The sequence below is a fragment of the Cynocephalus volans genome, chromosome 3, assembly GCF_027409185.1.
Source record: "Cynocephalus volans isolate mCynVol1 chromosome 3, mCynVol1.pri, whole genome shotgun sequence".
In the NCBI taxonomy this organism is placed as follows: Eukaryota; Metazoa; Chordata; class Mammalia; order Dermoptera; family Cynocephalidae; genus Cynocephalus; species Cynocephalus volans.
Window position 1 is genome coordinate 25,706,944 of NC_084462.1, and position 18,113 is coordinate 25,725,056.

Below are 18,113 nucleotides of genomic sequence, written 5' to 3' on the forward strand. Positions count from 1 at the left end.
TCATGCTTGTTCCAGGGTAGAGCTGTTAAGGTCAACGCTCCCCTTCTCTATCTTATCTTTAGCCCCCCTTCTTCATTTTCCACAAAGCCATCTTGCTAAGCTCTCTGGGAAGCATTTGTTTAGCTGTGGCTACATCAGTGAGGGGTTAAATTTGTCACCACATTTGAGCTGGGCTTTCAGCATTGGCAACTGGTCTCCATTTTTTAGCAGCTTTCATTTTTTTAAAAATCATTTTTTAGGCTTTGCTTTCAACAGTTTCCCCCCCTCCCCCCTTTTAAACTTCTATTTAAGATCCTGGACCAGGGGTAGCCATCTCATTTGCTGTCTTCTGAATGTCTAGTTCATTGCCAGTGTTTGGTGAACAGGCAGGCTCACACGTCCAGGGAGGCACAGCAAAGACACACTCACTTTTGTAGGGCCTGATGGAATTTTGGTGGTGTCCAGGTAAAGAAGAAAATTCAGAGTTAGGATCTTCCATAATATCTGTGTTCTGCCCACATTTTGGCCTGGCCAAGTACAGAAGGCTTGGAGCAAAACAAAAACAGCCTTTTCGTGACCCTCCTGCTACCTTGAGTTAACTCCAGTCCTTCCTGTGTTATCCTGGGATGCAGAACAGCTGGAAGCAGGGCTGTTGGAGAAGTCAGCATGAAAACCACTCAGTCCCTTACATTGCCTTCCTGAACTTCAGGGAGAATTGCAGAATCCATGTCCTATAGGGCAATCCAGGGGTGGGGGTGGGGTGGGGAGATTTCTGTTTTAGATTAACAGGAGGATTTATCGTGCCAGGAGGTCAATATTTACCTTGGCTTCGGCTTAATGAGTATTTACTCCTCTGTTCTGCAGCCCTCTCTGCTGACTTCAGCAGAGGCGAAGATCTGCTTTTTGTCTGCCGAAGAGGATGCTAACTGATATCTTCTTATCAGAAAGGCCTGGAAACACAGTTGCTGCACAGCCCACTTCTCTGGGGTAGCTCGTATTCTTCTGTCAAGATGTCCGATCCCTCTTGGCACCAACAATCCTGTTTCTAAGGCACTTTTGCACTTACAGAATGGGAAGAGCACAAGGTCCTGGACAAGATGCACCCCCTCTCACCTCGTCTGTAAAATGGGGACAATGAGAATGGCTGCCCGTGTCCACATCAGAGCTCCATTGGGAGCGGCTGAGGAGATGAGGAAGAGAAAGGGCTTTGTGAACAGTGAAGGCCCACCAGACTCCCGGGGGGCTAGGGGATGGCCAGAGGTCACCAAGGAAGTGAGGAAGAAGGAGCCAGCTCCAAAACCTGGGTCCCAACTTCAAATCTTTAATGCTAGGTTTCCCAGACTCTTGGGAACAGTGGCTTCTGTCTCTCCGGAAGTTTTAGCATGTATCTGGGGAATGCTGAGGGCACAGTTTTGAACTATAGAGACAAGTACTTGTGTGGAGCACTGATCAGAGGCCACCAGGCAGCTCTTCAGAGGTGGAGGGGGCAGCTGCAGCAGCCGACATGGTAATGCAGAAATCGCACTAGACCTTTCCAGTCCTTTATTTCAGCGCTGCTCAAACTTCACCACTTTTGCTGCCCACCACGTGCATGTTTATCTTTGAAAATAACGGACATTGCACCTTCTACTCAACAATATTCCTATACTTGTTTTAAAATAAAGTTGGATTTTAAATTGTTGACCATGGAATCAGATGTACCAAGTTCACCCATGGCTCTATGGGATGTTTGAGATGTATGGTATCTTTCAATTTTATTCCCCATTAAAGCCCTGAGAATAATAATAATTGTTTGTTGAGCATTATGATGTGTCAGGCATATCGTTCCAAGCAATTATGTGAACAATTCATTTAATCCTCTTAGCAAATCCATAAATTAGATACTGCTATTATTATTCTGATTTTATAGATGAGGATGCTCAGAGATGTTAGGTGACTTGTCCAAAGTCACACAGCTGGTGCTGGTTGTAGCTGGATTCTACTAGCTGGTGTTTACTGGGGAAGGGTAGGGTGTGATGCCACAGAATCCTTTTCCAATCTTCTTGGATCCTGGGACCCTGCTGGGTGGTTCTGCAGCTGCAAATCTTGCCTGCAGTAGTGACAGCTTCAAACAGTTGGCTATGTCCATAGCTGCCTTGGAGGATGAAGAGAAGAGTGAATTACAGAAGGCCAGAGCTGGAAAGGTCTTCAGAGACAAGCCAGCCCACCCTCTTCATTCTACAAATGAAGATGCTGGGGAGGACCAGAGAGGGAACAGGTTTACTCCAGATAACACAACAAGTCAGCGGGGGAACCAAGAGCAGAACTGAAGCTCTGGGTCTGGGCAGTGTGAGTGCTTTGTTTCTTTTATTGATTTCATGATCCTTTGTCTTTTTATCCCTCATCATCTAAGTAGGACCTCATCTTGTTGGCAGAACATCTGTCCAGTCTGCCAGCTGTCTTTTGAAGGGAAAAAAAGCACATTTTAATCCCCCCAAAGAATCGTGTAAGCACCTTGAGGGTGAGGACCAGCCTTTGCTGCACCCAGCATGGGCCAGAATAAACTTATTGTCCCAGACATGAAGAAGGTCGAACGCAGACACTGCTCAGTCCTGAAGTTTCTGGGATGTATTCATTCTTTGCCTAAAGATTTTCATCCTAAAACAATCCTGTGCTCTATGGAGTAGTATTTTCCTTGCGTCTCCTCATTTCTCCTTGGTCCTTCAGGCTTGGGTGCAGCTCATAGCACTGGAAAAATAAGTTTAAGATAAAAAAATTCTTGTTCCCTTACTGTAATGCCCACAGCATAAAGCCAGTTTACAGCAACATAGAATTTCTCAGGTCTTTAAGACTTTATTACGCATGTAAAAGTGGGGAAGGTGGAAGACAGGATGCTTACAAATTCCTGCGGGAGAATGACTTCATCATTTATTAGGTGTTGGCCAACTGCCCAAGGAGCACAGTTCAGATTCCTTTGGGGGGAGGCACTGTATAATCCCCTGATAACCCAAATTCTCCAAATCTTTTAGGCCTCAAGGGAGGGATGGAGGGTGAGAGGAAGGAAGTGATCCTGGGTCGGAGATACATTCCCATTAGGGGGATGTCCACTCTCAGATAACCAACACCGACTCCAAGACTCAGGATTTGGGAAGTGGAAATTCCATTTAAAAAACTGATGTGGGATTTGCAGGAATTGAGTGAACAGGATAAGTAGTTTAGGGGAGAGGGTGAAAGGGGTTGGGATATGTACCTATGGGTACATATTGGGACACGTAAACAAGAGGGCAAAAGTCCCCAAAAACTTCTTACCACATTTTCAACAGCATCTTCCTGTCTTCCTTTAACAACAATCCAGCAGTCCTTTTGCAAAATGTGCTACAGTCCATTAAGCACTCCCATATTTGATGGCTTCCCTCCAGTCCTACAGGCATTTTACAGACTAAGAGCTTCCCACTATTAGCAGGGGCAGTGCCAGCCTTTGCCAGATGCCTCTGGGAGAATCAGAAAAAGGCTCCCAACCTGACGAATGAAGTGCAGACTGGATTTTGGGTCCCACCTGCCCCTTCCTAAGGGTCCAGGCACTGTGGGAATCCTGCAGCACAGAAAAGACCAACTTGGGGCCAGGCTCGCCTTGGGCTCAGTGTGGGATCTGGAACTGAGCTTTTCCATCTGTAAAAGGTGGGATTGGATTTCATCTTCCTTTTCCAGATCGGGTTCCTCATGAATCTGTGATTCTAAGGACAATTTCTTCTCACACCCAATGGAGTCGTTTCTGCCATTCTCTTTTCGCAGCTGCTTCTCACCTTGAAGAGTCAGCTGGCAAGGTGGGGGCTGGGGGTGGAAAGGAAAGGTGAAGGGGAAGATTCCGGGGAGGCCCAGGCCAACTCTCACGGGCATGCAGGGGCAGACCCAAAGAGCCCTGTACAAGGAGCAGAGGACATGCATTTTTCTGACTTAACTTTTTTGAACCTCAGTTTTCACCTCTGAAGAATGGGAATGGTACCACCTAATACAGAGGGTAGTGTTGTGGGGACTAAACAGCATTGTCCAGGTGACATCGCCAAGCACAGAATGGGTGCTCCACGCGAGTTTGCAGGTCTGAAGTGGGTTTGGTTGGGAAGGTTCTAAAGCGCGCACGGAGGGCCGGGGCAGGATGTGGCTTTCCGGGCACGCGGCTCTCGGGACCTCCAGCGGAGCTTGCACCCGAGCTCTGCCGCCACTGCCGCCTCCTCGGCCCCGGACCGCCGAGGGTTAATGAGAAAGCCCCACGCCCCCTTTGACGGCGTAGAGCCCACCTCGCCGAATTTTGAAAAGGCGGCCCTGGAGAGGCGTGGACGCCCCCCAGACACTCCCAGCTCGGACCCGGGCCCCGCTCGCTCGCCGGCTGGCTCCCTCCGCTCCCGGCCGGGGCCGCGGGTTCGGTCCGGCCGCCAGTGCGCTCCTGACGGTCCTCGCGCCGGGACTGCGGGTCCCCGCGGGCGGCCGCGCAAGATGAAGCTGGCCCTCCTCCTGCCTTGGGCGTACTGCTGCCTCTGCGGGTCGGCGCTGGCCACCGGCTTCCTCTACCCCTTCCCGGCCTCAGCCTTGCAGCAGCACAGCTACCCCGAGCCGGGCGCCGGCTCCCCCGGCAGCGGCTACGCGAGCCGCCGGTGAGTAGCACGGGGCGGCGGGGGCTGGGGACGTAGAGAGTCGGGCGTGGGGGCTGGGGACTTGGGGCGGCAGGGCCTGGGGACGCGGGGCTGGACAGCGTAGGAGCGGGGCGGTGGGACCGGGGATTGGGGACGCAGAACGGTTGGAATAACAGACGGCGGGGCCTGGGGGCGCAGACAGCGGGGTCGTGAGGCCGCCGGGGTTGGGGACCCAGGGCGGTCGGGACTGGAGGCTGGGGGCGCAGGGCGGCTGGAACAAGGGACAGCAGGGGTTGGGATGCAGGGCGGCCGGGTGGTGGGGACAGGGACTGCGGTGGTGGAGAGTGAGGGGCAGGGATTGCGGGGGTCTCTGGCCGCGTCCCCCCCTCGCTTCCTGTCCTTGCTTTCCCAACTTCGCCCCCTCGGCTCCGGGATCCGAGTGGAGGTGGCTCAAATCTGCGGAGGGGGTGACCGCGGCTCACTGGTGCTCAATGGCTCAGCCCCTGGACATTTCTCGGGTCACGTGGCTCCCCGCGCTCACCTGGGCGGCCGCGGCTTTGTGTTGGGGAGCAGGTTCCCGGGGTTGCCAAGGCTGTGCGTGCGGGTCCCCAGTTTCTCCCGACGTCCTCCCGGCGACACAGGAGGGGCGATTGCGTCCAGTCTTTGGGGCTAAGGCCGTGGAGGAGCCCCGGCTGCGACTCCCCAGCTACTCGGGGACGTGGAACGGGCTCGGACCCTGTGGCTCCGCTGCGGAGTCGAAGAAGGAGCCGGGTCACCGAGCCGCGGTGCCGGGACTCGCCGGGGGCCTCTCCCTCCGTCGGCAGGTGGCGCCCTGGCCACCCCGGACGGTTAGGGCTGCGTCTCCCAACCCCGCGGTTGAATTCCCCCAGAAAACGCGTGAGCTCGCAAGTAACGTTGCCAAACTCCGTGTTTGAGCAATGCACTTGAACTTCGCCCTTCCCCACTGAACGATAACTGCAACCCACACAGCTAGAATAGCGCTCTAGAACGCGCAACGTGTATCTGTACCCTCCACCTCTTTGGATCTTTAAAAAACCCCAGGGTTAAGATGTGAGATTATTACGTTTCCTTAAACAGAGGAAACTGAGGCCCAGCGAGGGTTCCCTAAGTTCACTGGCAACTCAGGACTGTCCCCTTGTCTTCTTTCTTCAAACCCAGTGCTTTCTACCATGCGATTCTGCTTTTCGAAGCTGAGACAGGTTCAGTTACTTTTTACGCCCCCATACTTACAAACCTGAGGACTGCCAGGATGAATTCTGGCAATGCCTCCCAGCAAGGAGACGGGCCTGTTTTGTGCTGGGGAGAAAGGATACTTCATGCTGGGTAAGGCGGGGCCTAGAAAAGCATACAAGGGACTCTGGAAAAGTTTGCACGCAATTCTATTTCCTTCATTTTGTTTGGAAATACTTACCCTAGGCTTCCATTAGGAGTATTCTCCAAACACCCACAACAGTGTGGTCTCTGCATATGAGAATAGTCTAAAAGACAAGTTTTCTTTAGGTTAGTTGACTAAGTTGAAAAAAAAAAACAACAAACAAATAAAAAACAAGGTTTTCAAGTTGCAGAATATGTACAGAATGATCTCATTTATGAAATAAAAATATGGTCTACATCTAGGTATCTAAATGCCCAGAAAAAAAGTGTCTGGGAAGCCATTTCCAGCAGTTAGCTATATGGAGAGGCCCGGGACTAGACCAGGGGGCTACCATATTTTTCTTCTGTCTGCTGGTGTCTTATCTGCATGCTTCACAAGAAGCATATATTCTTGTATTAATTTTGTAACTAAATAGTGTGGTAAGGGGGAAAAAAAAGGCATTTGCAGCCTGGAACATGCCTGCTGTGAGGAGCTAGAGGTGAAGTCCATGAAGAAAATGAATGGGGACTGGGTTCTGATGTTTGGTGGGCTGGAACTTGGGAACTTCCACAGACACTTGGAAAGGCTCCTTTCAGCACAAACAAGAGACCCCAAATAAATGTAATCTTCCAGAACTTTCCACCAGGATCAGAACAGAGAGAAGGTATAATTAGGTCAGGGAGGATCTGGATGCATTTGTGGAAAATAGATTCCTCAATAGGATACTAGGAGGTGTCAAGGAGACTTGGGGCGTGTTTCAGACCCTTGAGGTTGGTGCTGCAGAGTGTAACTGAGTCCTTCTACAGAAAGCCCCGCGTGGGTGCTGCCAGCACCCGGTTCCTGTCTGGTGAGTTAGAGGCTTGGTCTCAGTTGATGCACAAAGTGATGGCAGTGTTTCTTGACAAATAGTCTTCCTTTGTTTCATTGTTTTTGCTCTTTGTTGGAGTCTGATTTTTGGACATGGTTTGTGTTCTCCTTTCTGTGTGTGTATGTGCCTGTGTCTGCCCTCTAGGGCAGGATGTCTGGGTCTGATATATGCTGGGGGCATCTTGCCATATCCAGGGTGCTCTGTTCTGGTCACCTTGTTCAGAAGCCCAGTATGGACTCCTCTGTTTAAACCATTTTGGCAGAAAGAAAAGGTCCCCAATTGCTTAGAGGGCCATTTCTAGTAAAATCTTGTAGCCCTGCATATGGGCCACTAATGATTTTTGCCAACCATGGAGTTGTTTAGATGCCAGATGAAAGCTGAAGGGAAATGCAGCATTAATTGGTGGGAAGAGCTGTACTCAGACTGAGCCCCCACCCCGATTTTCACATTCTACCCCCAAAAGGCAATACTCACATTTGTGAAACCCTTCCTTCCTTCCTTCCTTCCTTCCTTCCTCCCTCCCTCCCTCCCTCCCTCCCTCCCTCCCTCCCTCCCTCCCTCCCTCCCTCCCTCCCTCCCTCTCACTGTTCATTAGGGGCCTTGCCTGTTGTCTCCCCCTCATCTCTGAGTTTAACCCTAGAGGGGCCAAAACCACAGTGCGATCAGGGCACGAGAAGGAGTGAGAACTAGAGAAGGGGCCCCACACCCCATCCCAGCTGCACATCTCCCAGCTGGAGGAGTGAGAAGCTTTAATTTGGGTAAATGATAAAGTTTTAATATTAATTTTTGTCAGCACCACGCTCAGCCAGTGAGCAAACCGGCCATCCCTATATAGGATCCGAACCCGTGGCCTTGGTGTTATCAGCACTGCACTCTACCGAGTGAGCCACGGGCCGACCTATTTAATATTAATTTTTGAAGTAGGATTATTCTTCTGACTTAGGGAAACCAGAGGAGCTGTGGGACCTGCTTGGGATCTCAGCAGAGGAGGGAATGAACTTGTCCAGAGAGTGAGGCAGGGAACAAAGGACAAAGTCACTTTTTGCTCACCCCCTGAGAAATGGCTCTCATCTCATAAGCCGGTTACTCCTGTGCAGGGCCTGGGACTGCTTAGGATTAAACATCCACGGGCTATGAATCAAGCTAACGAATGGTCCACTCAGTAGGTTCTAGCCTCCAACCCGGACGAGTGTACCTTCACACCGACCTGGAAAGATAAGTTCAAATTAAGGATTTTTAGATGCCTTGAAGTTCTCCTCTGGAAAATGATGGCGGAGGGAGAGCCAGCCCCAGCCCACCCTGTACCCTGGCCTTTTCTTGCACTGAAAGGAGCTTCACCCACAGACTTATGGATCCTTCAACCTGCACATCCAAGTTCAATCCACATCCATCACAAATAGCCACCGCTTGGCCTAGGAGTGGGGTCTGTCCTTGAAGTATGGCCTGGGACAAGCATTGGCCCAGGAATTTGGGCAAGGAACTTGAGCCCCAGGAATGAGATCTAGAAGGAGACAGGGATCTGGGTGGGCACATCGCCTTGGCCCCACAGACTTGTCACCCACCAGAAGGCCACAGCAAGAGGAGGGCAGACAGGGTCCCCTAAAAAAAAAATGCAGAGCCCAGGGCAAGGCACCTCTGCCAAGTCTGCCAGCCTCTGCTCCTGCCACCTCAGCGGGGGAGGGTAGAGGGAGCTCCAGCTTTGGGCACTGCCCGTGATTCACTGTGCAGACATGCACAGGTAACTCAACCTCTCTGAACCGTTTCCTGGCCTGCATGATGAGGACACCATGGAGATCAGGATGCGGGGGTGAGGCTCTGAGAGCAGACAGGGATGCACAGATGTCAGATTTGCAAAATGTGGATCTAACCTCATTCCTTTAAATCATCCCCATTGTCATCAGGAGAGAGTCTGAGCAGCTTAGCCACATGCACCGGCCCTTCTGTAGCTGGCACAGCTCCCTCTGGTCCCTGAGCTGCACACCACCCCTCACCCTCCAGCCTGTCTGACTGGCTGTTCCCATGGGCCATCCAGGTGCGTTGGTGCTCTCGCTCCAGCTCACACCTTTAGTGATGCTGATAATAATGAATAATAACAGTTTCCCTCCACCCTTGGGCATGAACCTGTGATCCTGACCACGGCCCTCGGGGCAGCCTGCTCCCACTCCCCCACATCCTGCCATTGTTCTGGGAACCCAGATGTCCAGGAACGTGGCTCACCAGCATCCCATGCCACAATTCTATGCCTTTCTCTCACCTGCGCTCCACCTCGGCTGCTCACCTTGGCCTCACTCTGGCTCTTGCTCCCCCGCAGGAGCATCACCCGTCCATGTTTAAACTCTGAACTCAGGCCCTTCTACCCTCATCTCTCGCTTCTTTGCTCACATGCTGACCGCCAGTCCCTGGCCTGCTGCATCTCACAGCTCCATCATCATGGCATCCCCAGTCCAGCCTGGATCTTGCTGATAGCCTCAACTTCCTGTCCCCTTGACCTTGACCTGGGAGCTGGCGGTTCTCCCAGCTGCTTAAAAATTCGCCCCCCCCCCCAGGGCCCTCCAGCCTTCTGTGGAGGGTCCTGAGGGTTGTTAGTCTGTGTTAGTAAAGCTGCTGCTCGCTGGCAGTGGTGATGAGGCCTGGCCTCCAGGGCTTCCTGCCTCCCTGCCCAGGATGTGGAGGTGCCTGGCAACAGGACTGTGCCTCAGCTCTGTTACTGGGGGAACGGGGGGAATAGCAAAGTGCATGTCCAGGCCTAGAGGCCTGGAAACCTAACTGCTGTCTGATGGCGCTCATTGTAATTCTGTGACCGTCTGTCTTCCTCCTCCACACTGCGACCAAGGGGACTTTCTCAGCTACAATAGAGGCCATCTCTCCACTAGTCAAAACCACTTGGTGTCCCACCATCACCTGCAGCAGCTTGGCAGAGAGGTTTAAACTCTTAGGTCAACTCTTACTGGTTTGTAGGAACTGCCAAAGCCAGTGTATTAAGAAGGACTCTGAGGAGGAGTCTGGGCTCAGTGCTGGGACACTTGAGCGTTATCCCTGTCAGTGTGGGACAGGAAAGCGGAGGAAAGTGTGATGTATTTGCAGCCTAGGCATTCATGATGAAATTGACCCTCTCCAGCGTTACATCAAAAAGTTTGTGGAATAATGGAATTAAAAGATAAAAACAAAAACAAAAAATACAAACTTCAGTTCTCAACATATGGGCTGGCTGGTTAGCTCGGCTGTGTTGTAACACCAAGGTTAGGGGTTTGGATCCCCATACTAGCTAGCTTAAAAAAAAAAATTATGAGCTCCATCAAGTTCAAGACAAAAGTAAGCTATGGTACCAGCCATTTAGTCTGTCTCTAAAGAACTGAGTGTCCTGGGAATTTCACCGTGCCAATGAAGTCTCTCTCTCTCTCTCTTTTTTTTTAACATTATTAACTGAAGAAAAATGGGAGCCCTTTAAAGACTTTTTAAGATTAGGAAACAAAAAAAGTCAGAAGAAGCTAAATCAGGACTCTAAGATGGATGCCTAATGATTTCCCATCAAAACTCTTACAAAATTGCCCTTGTTTGAGGACAGGAATGAGCAGGAACATTATCGTGGTGGAGAAGGACTCTCTTGTGGAGATTTCCTGGGCATTTTTCTGCTAAATTTCTCAAAACGCTCTCATAATAAGCAGATGTTATCATTCTTTGGCCCTGCAGAATGTCAACAAGCAAAATGCCTTGAGCGTCCCAAAGAACTGTTGCCATGACCTTTGCTCTTGACTGATCCACTTTTGCTTTGACTGGACCATTTCTACCTCTTGGTAGCCATGGCTTTGATTGTGCTTTGTCTTCAGGATCGTACTGGTAAAGCCATGTGTCATCTCCTGTTACAATTCTTCAAAGAAATGCTTCAGGATCTTTATCCCATTTGTTTAATATTTCCGTTGAAAGCTCTGCTCTTGTCTGCAGCTGATTTGGGTGCAGCAGTTTTGGCACCACCAAGTGGAAAGTTTGCTCAACTGTAATTTTTCAGTCAGAATTGTGTAAATTGAACCAATCGAGATGTCTATGGTGCTGGCTATTGTTTCTACTGTTAATTGATGGTCCTCTTCAATTAGGCCATGAACAAGATTAATTTTTTCCTCTCAAATCGATGTGGATGGTCTGCTGCTGCTGGCTTCATCTTCAACACTATCTTGTCCCTTCTTAAAATGAGTTATCCTTTTGTAAACTGCTGATTTCCTTGGGGCATTGTCTCATAAACTTTTTGTGAAGCACAAATGACTTCATCAGTCTTCCACCCAAGCTTTACCAAAAATTTGATGTTTATTCTTGCTTCGATTTTAGCAGAACTCATGTTGCTCTGATAGGGGATCTTTTCAAACTAATGTCTTATCCTTATCAGTGCCTCAAACTAGATCCTATTTAGAAATGTTATAACAAGTTACAATTATTTGGCTGCAAAAACATTTTTGAAAACCATGCATAGTTTTTTCATAATATGCATTTTCCGTGAACTTTTTCTAGATCCCTCGTATAAAGGCTGCCTATAAAAAGCAATTTCTGTTTCTCCACACCTGCGTTATTTATTTCTCTCACTCATCTGTTTCTTTGCATAAGTTTTTTTTTAATGTCTCCCCTGCTGGGTTAGATTTCCTGCTATGAGCTCCTAGAACACTCTCTTACCTCTGTCTCAAGGTTTCTCAACCTCAGTACTGTTGACATTTTGGGATGGATAATCCTCTGTTGTGTGGACTGTCCTGTGCATTGTCAGATGTTCAGCAGGATTCCTGGCCTCTACCCATTAGATGCCAATAGCAGCCCCCTCCCAACTCTGACAACCAAAAGTGTCTCCAGATATTGCCAAATGTCCCCCGGGGAGCAAAACTGCATCCAGTTAAAAACCATTGTTCTCTCTGATGTTGAACATTCTGACTGGGGAGACATTTGAAAATATCGTATAATGTTAATGTTAATTAGCCTGGTAATCGTTCCATAATGTATACATATATAACATCACCTTGTAACCATAAATATATGCTTATTATTTGTCTATTTAAAAATATTATATTTAAAATTTTTTCAACTGAAGTTTTTAAGACTGCACACAAGTACAGAATAAAATGAACTCTCATGCACCTACCTGTGCTTTGATGACCATCACATTTTACCAAACTTAGTTTACCCCTTATTTTTGGTGGGGAGCGTTTTATTTTATTTATTTATTTAACTGTTTTGTTTTGTTTTTATTGGTTATGAATATTCATGGGGTAGAAAGCAAATTGTTACCACTCATGCCTAAAATGTGATGGCCAGATCCATACTGGCAGCATGTGCATTATCACAAATTGTGATTATACCCCGTGTCCCCCACCCAATTATCCCCAACCTCCCTCCCCATCCACCTTTCCCCACTGGTGTGGAGTATTTTAAAGCAAATCCCAGACTCAAGTTCATTTCATCCGTCATATTCAGTATGCACCTGATTCATCACCACCATTGCCATTAGAACACAGCTAACAAACTCCTCGACACCATCTAAAATGCAGTCCACACTCAGATTTCTCTAATTGTCCCCAAAGCATCTCTTTATTGTTAATTTGTTTAAATCTGGATCTAAATAAAGTCTGCTTATTGGCTGTTGTGTCTCTTCTGTGTCTTTCAGTGTAGGAGCGTCCTCCCTCCTTTGAAAGAATGTTTGTCATTGACTTGTCAAAGAAGGCCAGTTGTCCTGGACAATGTCCACATTCCAGATTTGTCTGATTGCTTTCCAGTGGTGTAATTAATTTGATTTTCTGCTCCCTGCATCTCTTCTATATTGGAAGTTACACATAAAGCTTTGATTAGATTTAAGTCCTCTTTTTTGGGGGGGGGGGGCGAGCAGGAATGCTTCACTGGTAGTCCAGCACATTATATCACATCAGCAGGTACCATGGACTGAATGTCTGCATCCCCACAAAATTCATGTGTTGAAGCCCAAGCCCCCAGTGTGATGCTATTTGGAGGTGGGACCTTTGGAAGGTGATTAGGTTTAGATGAGGTCATGAGGGTGGGACCCCTCATGATGGGATTAGTGGTCTTGTAAGAAGAAAAAAAGACTCTGGAGCTCTCTCTTTCCACCATGTGAGGATACAGCAAGAAGGTGGCCAATTGCAAGTCAGGAAGAGAACCCTTACCAGGAACCAAATGTGCTGGCACCTTGATCCTGGGCTTCCCAGCCTCCAGAACTGGGAGAAATAAGTGTCTGTTGCTTAAGCTACCCAGTCTGTGGTGTTCTATTATAGCAGCCCAAGTTGACTAATACAGAAAGACATGACTTGTTTTCCGGAGAGCTGGGTGTTAAGCCTTCAGCAGAACACCACCGTGTACAGGTTTCCTCCTCCATCTCTCTTCTTTTCCTTGCAATTTGTTTGTTGAAGAAAACAGGCTTTATAGAGTTTTCCTTTTTCAGATTTTGTTGATTATATGCTCATGGTGCCTGTGAACATGCTCCTATGTCTTCTTGGTTTCCAGAAAATTGGAAATTGAGTAGAGAAGTTTGATCAGATTTGGTTCCTCCTCCTCCTTCTCTTCCTTTTTATTATTATTATTATTATTATTATTATTTTGTCACAATTACCTCTTGGGTGGTGTAGTGTTCTTCCATGAGGAATCTCACAATGTCTTTTTCTCTTGTTATGTTAGCAGGTGTTGATGCTCATTGCCTATGTCATTATTTCATTAAGGATTGCAGAATCGTACTATATTTTTGACATTTCTTCTTCATTTAATTGCTGGAATACTTGTATCAATAATTTCCCTCTTATCTACTATTTGTAGGTAGCCATATTTGAGTTAGCTTTTAGTTTCTCTTTCCACTGTTGCTTTCTGCAAATGTAAGCAATCGTGTGTGTGTGTGTGGTTTGTGTGTGTGAGTGTGAGAACGTGTGTGAGTGTGTGTGTCTGTACCCTCCTCCTCCCCTCCTTACACAGAGGTAGTGTAGTAGTTACACTGCTCTGCACTTGACTTTTTTCCCTCATAATACATTGTGAAGGTCACTCTATTAAAAGTAATTCATTTTTACAGCTCTATAGTTCTGCACAGTGTGGATGCCTATAGTGTATTCAGCTAGTTCTCTACTGATAGACCTTTGTGTTATTAAAAGGTAAACTCATGTCTAATTCTGGTAGATAGAGTCAAGTTTCCCTCCGTAGGGGTTATACCGTTTTGCATTCCCATCAGCAGTTTTTTCTTAGGGTACATTTAGAAGAGGCCATTGAAAATGACCTTGCAGGGATGAGAGTGGACTTCCCTGACTTGATACCCCCTGCAAGCCCCTGCTACCCCTAACACTTGTGGGGCCTGGGGCAAGGGTACAGATGGAGACCCACTCACCACATGGGTAAATATTTAAAAGCTATAAATCAAGCTTACAAACTGTTGAATAAACTATATTCTGCCATTGGCCTTGACAAACATCCCCTCTAATGACCTAGGGCGCCAGGCTCATGTGTAAAACTCTTGGCCTCCTTGGGTTTTGTGCAGGAACTCAGCACTCCAGGGAGAGTCATTCTTCATTTCTGTTCTCCTCCTCCAGCACCTTGCCCCTGTGGGGCCTCATGCTCACATTTGTGGACATGGGAGCCCAGCCCAGGCCAATAGCTGCCACTTGCCCACCTGTTTGGGGAGGGAATTCCAGCCCCCTGCGTACCTGCACTTGGTCTACCAGCAGGGCTGTGGGCTCTAGGGGTCATGTCTCCTGGGCCCCACAATCTCCTTGCCCTGTGAGGAGAGGTGTGGCCAGCAAGGGCCAGGCTGGTTCCTTATATAGCACAGGGCCTAGAGTGGGGGCTCCTCTTGCCCAGGTTTGAGGACGGACCGGTGTAAACCTCACCTCTGGGGCAGATGTGGAGTGGGCCTCAGGATGGAGCTAGAATATGCATACCCCACATGCTTGAAAGTTGAGTGTTCTTTCCTCAAATGTTCCCCATCAAAAAGGCTGCATCACAGTGACTGCATTTACTGTCTGCATGCAAAGACTGTGCTCCGTTCTTGCACGGTGGCCCATGGTCACTGCTTTTCTCTATCTCCCCACTGGACTGTAAGCTCCACTGGAGACGTCACCCTGCCCATTTCAGACGCAGCCCAGGGCTTGGAACAGTCGGGGCTCTGCCATTGTTTTGAACGAACTGAACTGCACCCACCAAATGCTTCTGCAGTGGATGCGGCTCCTACAAAGGGTAAGTCTGCAGGCTCAGCGAGTCGGGAGGCCTGGGTCACATAGTTGTCCTGAACGTTCAGGTGCCTTTCAGAAAAGACAAGGAGCATCGGAGGAAGGAGCACTCCAAGGCTTCTCTCCAGGATTTGTTTCTGCTCTTGTAGAAACACAGCTACATTCTGGCCCGGTGTTCAGGGTTTTTACCCATTCTGAGACTGCCCTAAGCAGTGATTCGATGGAATAGAGATTCCGCGACTACTGTTTTCCGTCTAGGAAGTCTCTGGAAAGTCAGTTTGGGACGGGGTCTGCTCCCTGTCAGGATGACACTGCTGGATTCGGACTCTTCCTCCCTCCTGTCCGCTCCCCTCCCTCCTTCTCTTTCCCTCTCGACTCCCCCACTTCCCTTCATGTCTCCCACACAGGGCCACTGTCAGGGGGATCTGACTGGTGCAGTGGCCAGGGCCCCATGCTCAGAAGTGTCCCACACTTGGGGTTTAATTCTCGATGTTCTTTAACTTTGTGTTTTTCAAATGAAATCTGGTGGGACAATAGAGCATCCTCAGGGGACTTGAGCTTCAGCTCAGGTGATATCCTACCTCACACCGCCTCCCATCCTCCCTGGGGTGGGTTTTCAGCCACTCTCTCCACCCTCTGGCACCTCAGATCCACCTGGCCTCTTCCTCTCCACCTCTACTGGTGACAGCTGCCACCCTCTGCCTCTGGTGCGGGCTCAGGGAGAGCTGGAATCGGACGCGTGTACCCCGTGGCATCCTGGCGTGGAGTATGGCGAGGCAGTCCCTGCTCTGGGCTGGCAGTGCCTGGCATGTTCAGAGGGTGACTTGCCGAGGCTTTTGGGGGGAGCATCTCGCCCTCCCCATCTAGTGCATCCCGGTGCAGAGGTGCAATGCCCTTGGGGAATGCCTGTTCACTGTAAGATGGTGGGTTCTCGGGAAGGTGAGATGCCTGGCTTGGCTTCCCTGCCTCCTGCCCGGGCACCGCGCTTGGGCCCTGTGGCTGGCGGGAGGGGAACCCGGCAGCTTGTGGATTGCGCATGCGCGGTTGCGCACATCTTGGAGTTGCCAGGAGGAGTCTCTGGGTGCCCGTGGTGAGGGTCTGCAGTCGCCTTACACGTGTCTGGTGCCAGAGGGAGCACAATATTAAATAGTAAATAAGTGACAGGTCGAGACAGAGAGACCGCAGAAGAAAGAAAAAAGCTTTATATTTTCGTACCGCCAATGGCACTTTCCCCCTGCTTTTTAAACAAGCGGCGCCGCATTTTCATTGTGCGCAGGGCTCCGGGCTCCACCAGTTGTTTAGCCGGTCTTGCTCTCCTACTTTAGGTACAGCTTTAGCTACATCCCTACACACCAGAGCGCTGACTGGCTCATCAGCATGAACTGGGGATAGAAAAACATTTGAGGTTCAGACCTATGCATGACTCAGTGTAGGGCTGGAGATCTGTATTTTAATGGCATCTCCAGGCGTTTTTTTGCGCAGCCAGGTTTGGGAAGCACTGGGTTGAGAACAGGGTTTCTTGAGATTTCTTTCATCATGGCCCATAATAAGAAATCCTTTTATATGATGGCCGAGTATACACACACACATGCACACACAGGCACATCTGAAACAAGTTTCATATGGGATACTCTCTTTTTTATTGTATTCTATCTAGTTCATAAAAAGTGCTTGCCAAGACTCAGGAAATGGATTCCACAGCCCCTCGTGGGTCCCACCTGCCAGGGAAAACCGTCACGCTGGGCAGTGTAGGGATCTGGTCCTCCAAGCTGTGTTTGTCTCTGAATCGAATGCTGCACCCCCACCCCCACTCCGCCCCCGTACTCGACTCCACCCTCTCCTAGTACAATTGCAGGTGTCCTTCCTTCAGGAAGTCTTCCTGGACTTACCTCCTGGCTCTTTTCATCTCATCCGTGGGCGTCTCCTTGTGTCCCTTGCATCTGTGAGTGTTTGTGGTTTTGGTACTGGCAACTCACTTCCCCAGTTTCCTTCCCTGCAGATGGAATCATTTCTCCTGCTTGTTTATTCCCCTGACCAGCCTTGGAGACGAGGGCATAGGCTGGGTCTGAGCCCTGCCCACCACCCACCCCCTGCCTCTTGGCAATGTGAGTCTATCCCTGTCATGCATTTATTCACCCAACATTCACTGAGCCCACACTGGGCAGGTTAGGGGCTGGGGACTCGAATGTGAGGGAGGGGGACAGTGCCCAGTGGCCTACACGTAGGAGGTGCTCAGCAAACTCTGGGGAAGAAGGACATCCATGGGGCCTTGTCCCTTTGATTGGGTCACGTGTCTTTGCAGGGTTGGGCCCTGCCTCGTTGTTCTCTGGTACCTTAGGTTCAAGAAGTTACTACTGAGCCCTTGCTGTGTGCTTGGTGCTAGGGATAGTGAGATGATTCAGACCCAGCCTCTGCCTTTGATGAGCTCAGAGACTGGTTGGTGAAGACAGACTCATGAGCAAGCACGGGATTTGCTGTGATACCAACATTTGCCTAGTGGGGTGGGCAGGCAAGGTGTGAATGGGCTTCTATTTGAGTAGTGGAGTTTGGGAGGTTTTGTGCCTCAGTTTTCTCATCTGTAAAATGGGGATGATCACAGAACTCACTTCGTAAGGTTGTTCTGGGACTTATGAGTTAATAATATTAGTAAAGTTCTTACAAAAACATAGTAAACACTGTAGTCAGGCTTGTGACCATGTAGTGTGCTAACGTGCCTTGTGAAGGTTGCAAGGATGGGGGATTCCAGAAATATATGAGGCCATGGAATCCTTTTCTGGGAAGCATGTTGTCAGGATGGTGTCGAGACTGCACGCTCCGTGAGATGCTGGCTTAGCAGGTACAGGCTAAATGCTGAGGACTTCCCAGAGGAGGCACCTTTTGCAGTGGGTCTTGTAGGAGGAGCAGGAGTGTTCGAGGCAGTAACTAGGGAGGATGTTTCAGGCAGACATCTGTGTAAGGGCGTGGAAGCATTGTCAGACAGTGCCGGACATATGTGGTTAGTGGGACTGAGTTCAGAATGGCTGGATTATGGGCTGTGGGCTGGCAGGGGACAGGCGGGGCCTTTGCAGCCTGAATGTGAAGCCTCTTTTCTGCAACCT

The 18,113-nt window shown here is 49.4% G+C and overlaps 1 protein-coding gene across 2 annotated transcripts in view; it reads left to right on the forward strand.

The window, feature by feature from the left end:
* The first annotated feature begins 4,449 nt into the window (after positions 1–4,449).
* Positions 4,450–18,113, forward strand: part of COL26A1 (collagen type XXVI alpha 1 chain) — a 176,413-nt gene continuing 162,749 nt past the window's right edge. For both annotated transcript variants that reach the window (XM_063091788.1, XM_063091789.1), the window contains exon 1: positions 4,450–4,607. In XM_063091788.1, the coding sequence (XP_062947858.1) occupies positions 4,450–4,607 (158 nt within the window). The remainder of the gene's footprint in view (positions 4,608–18,113) is intronic.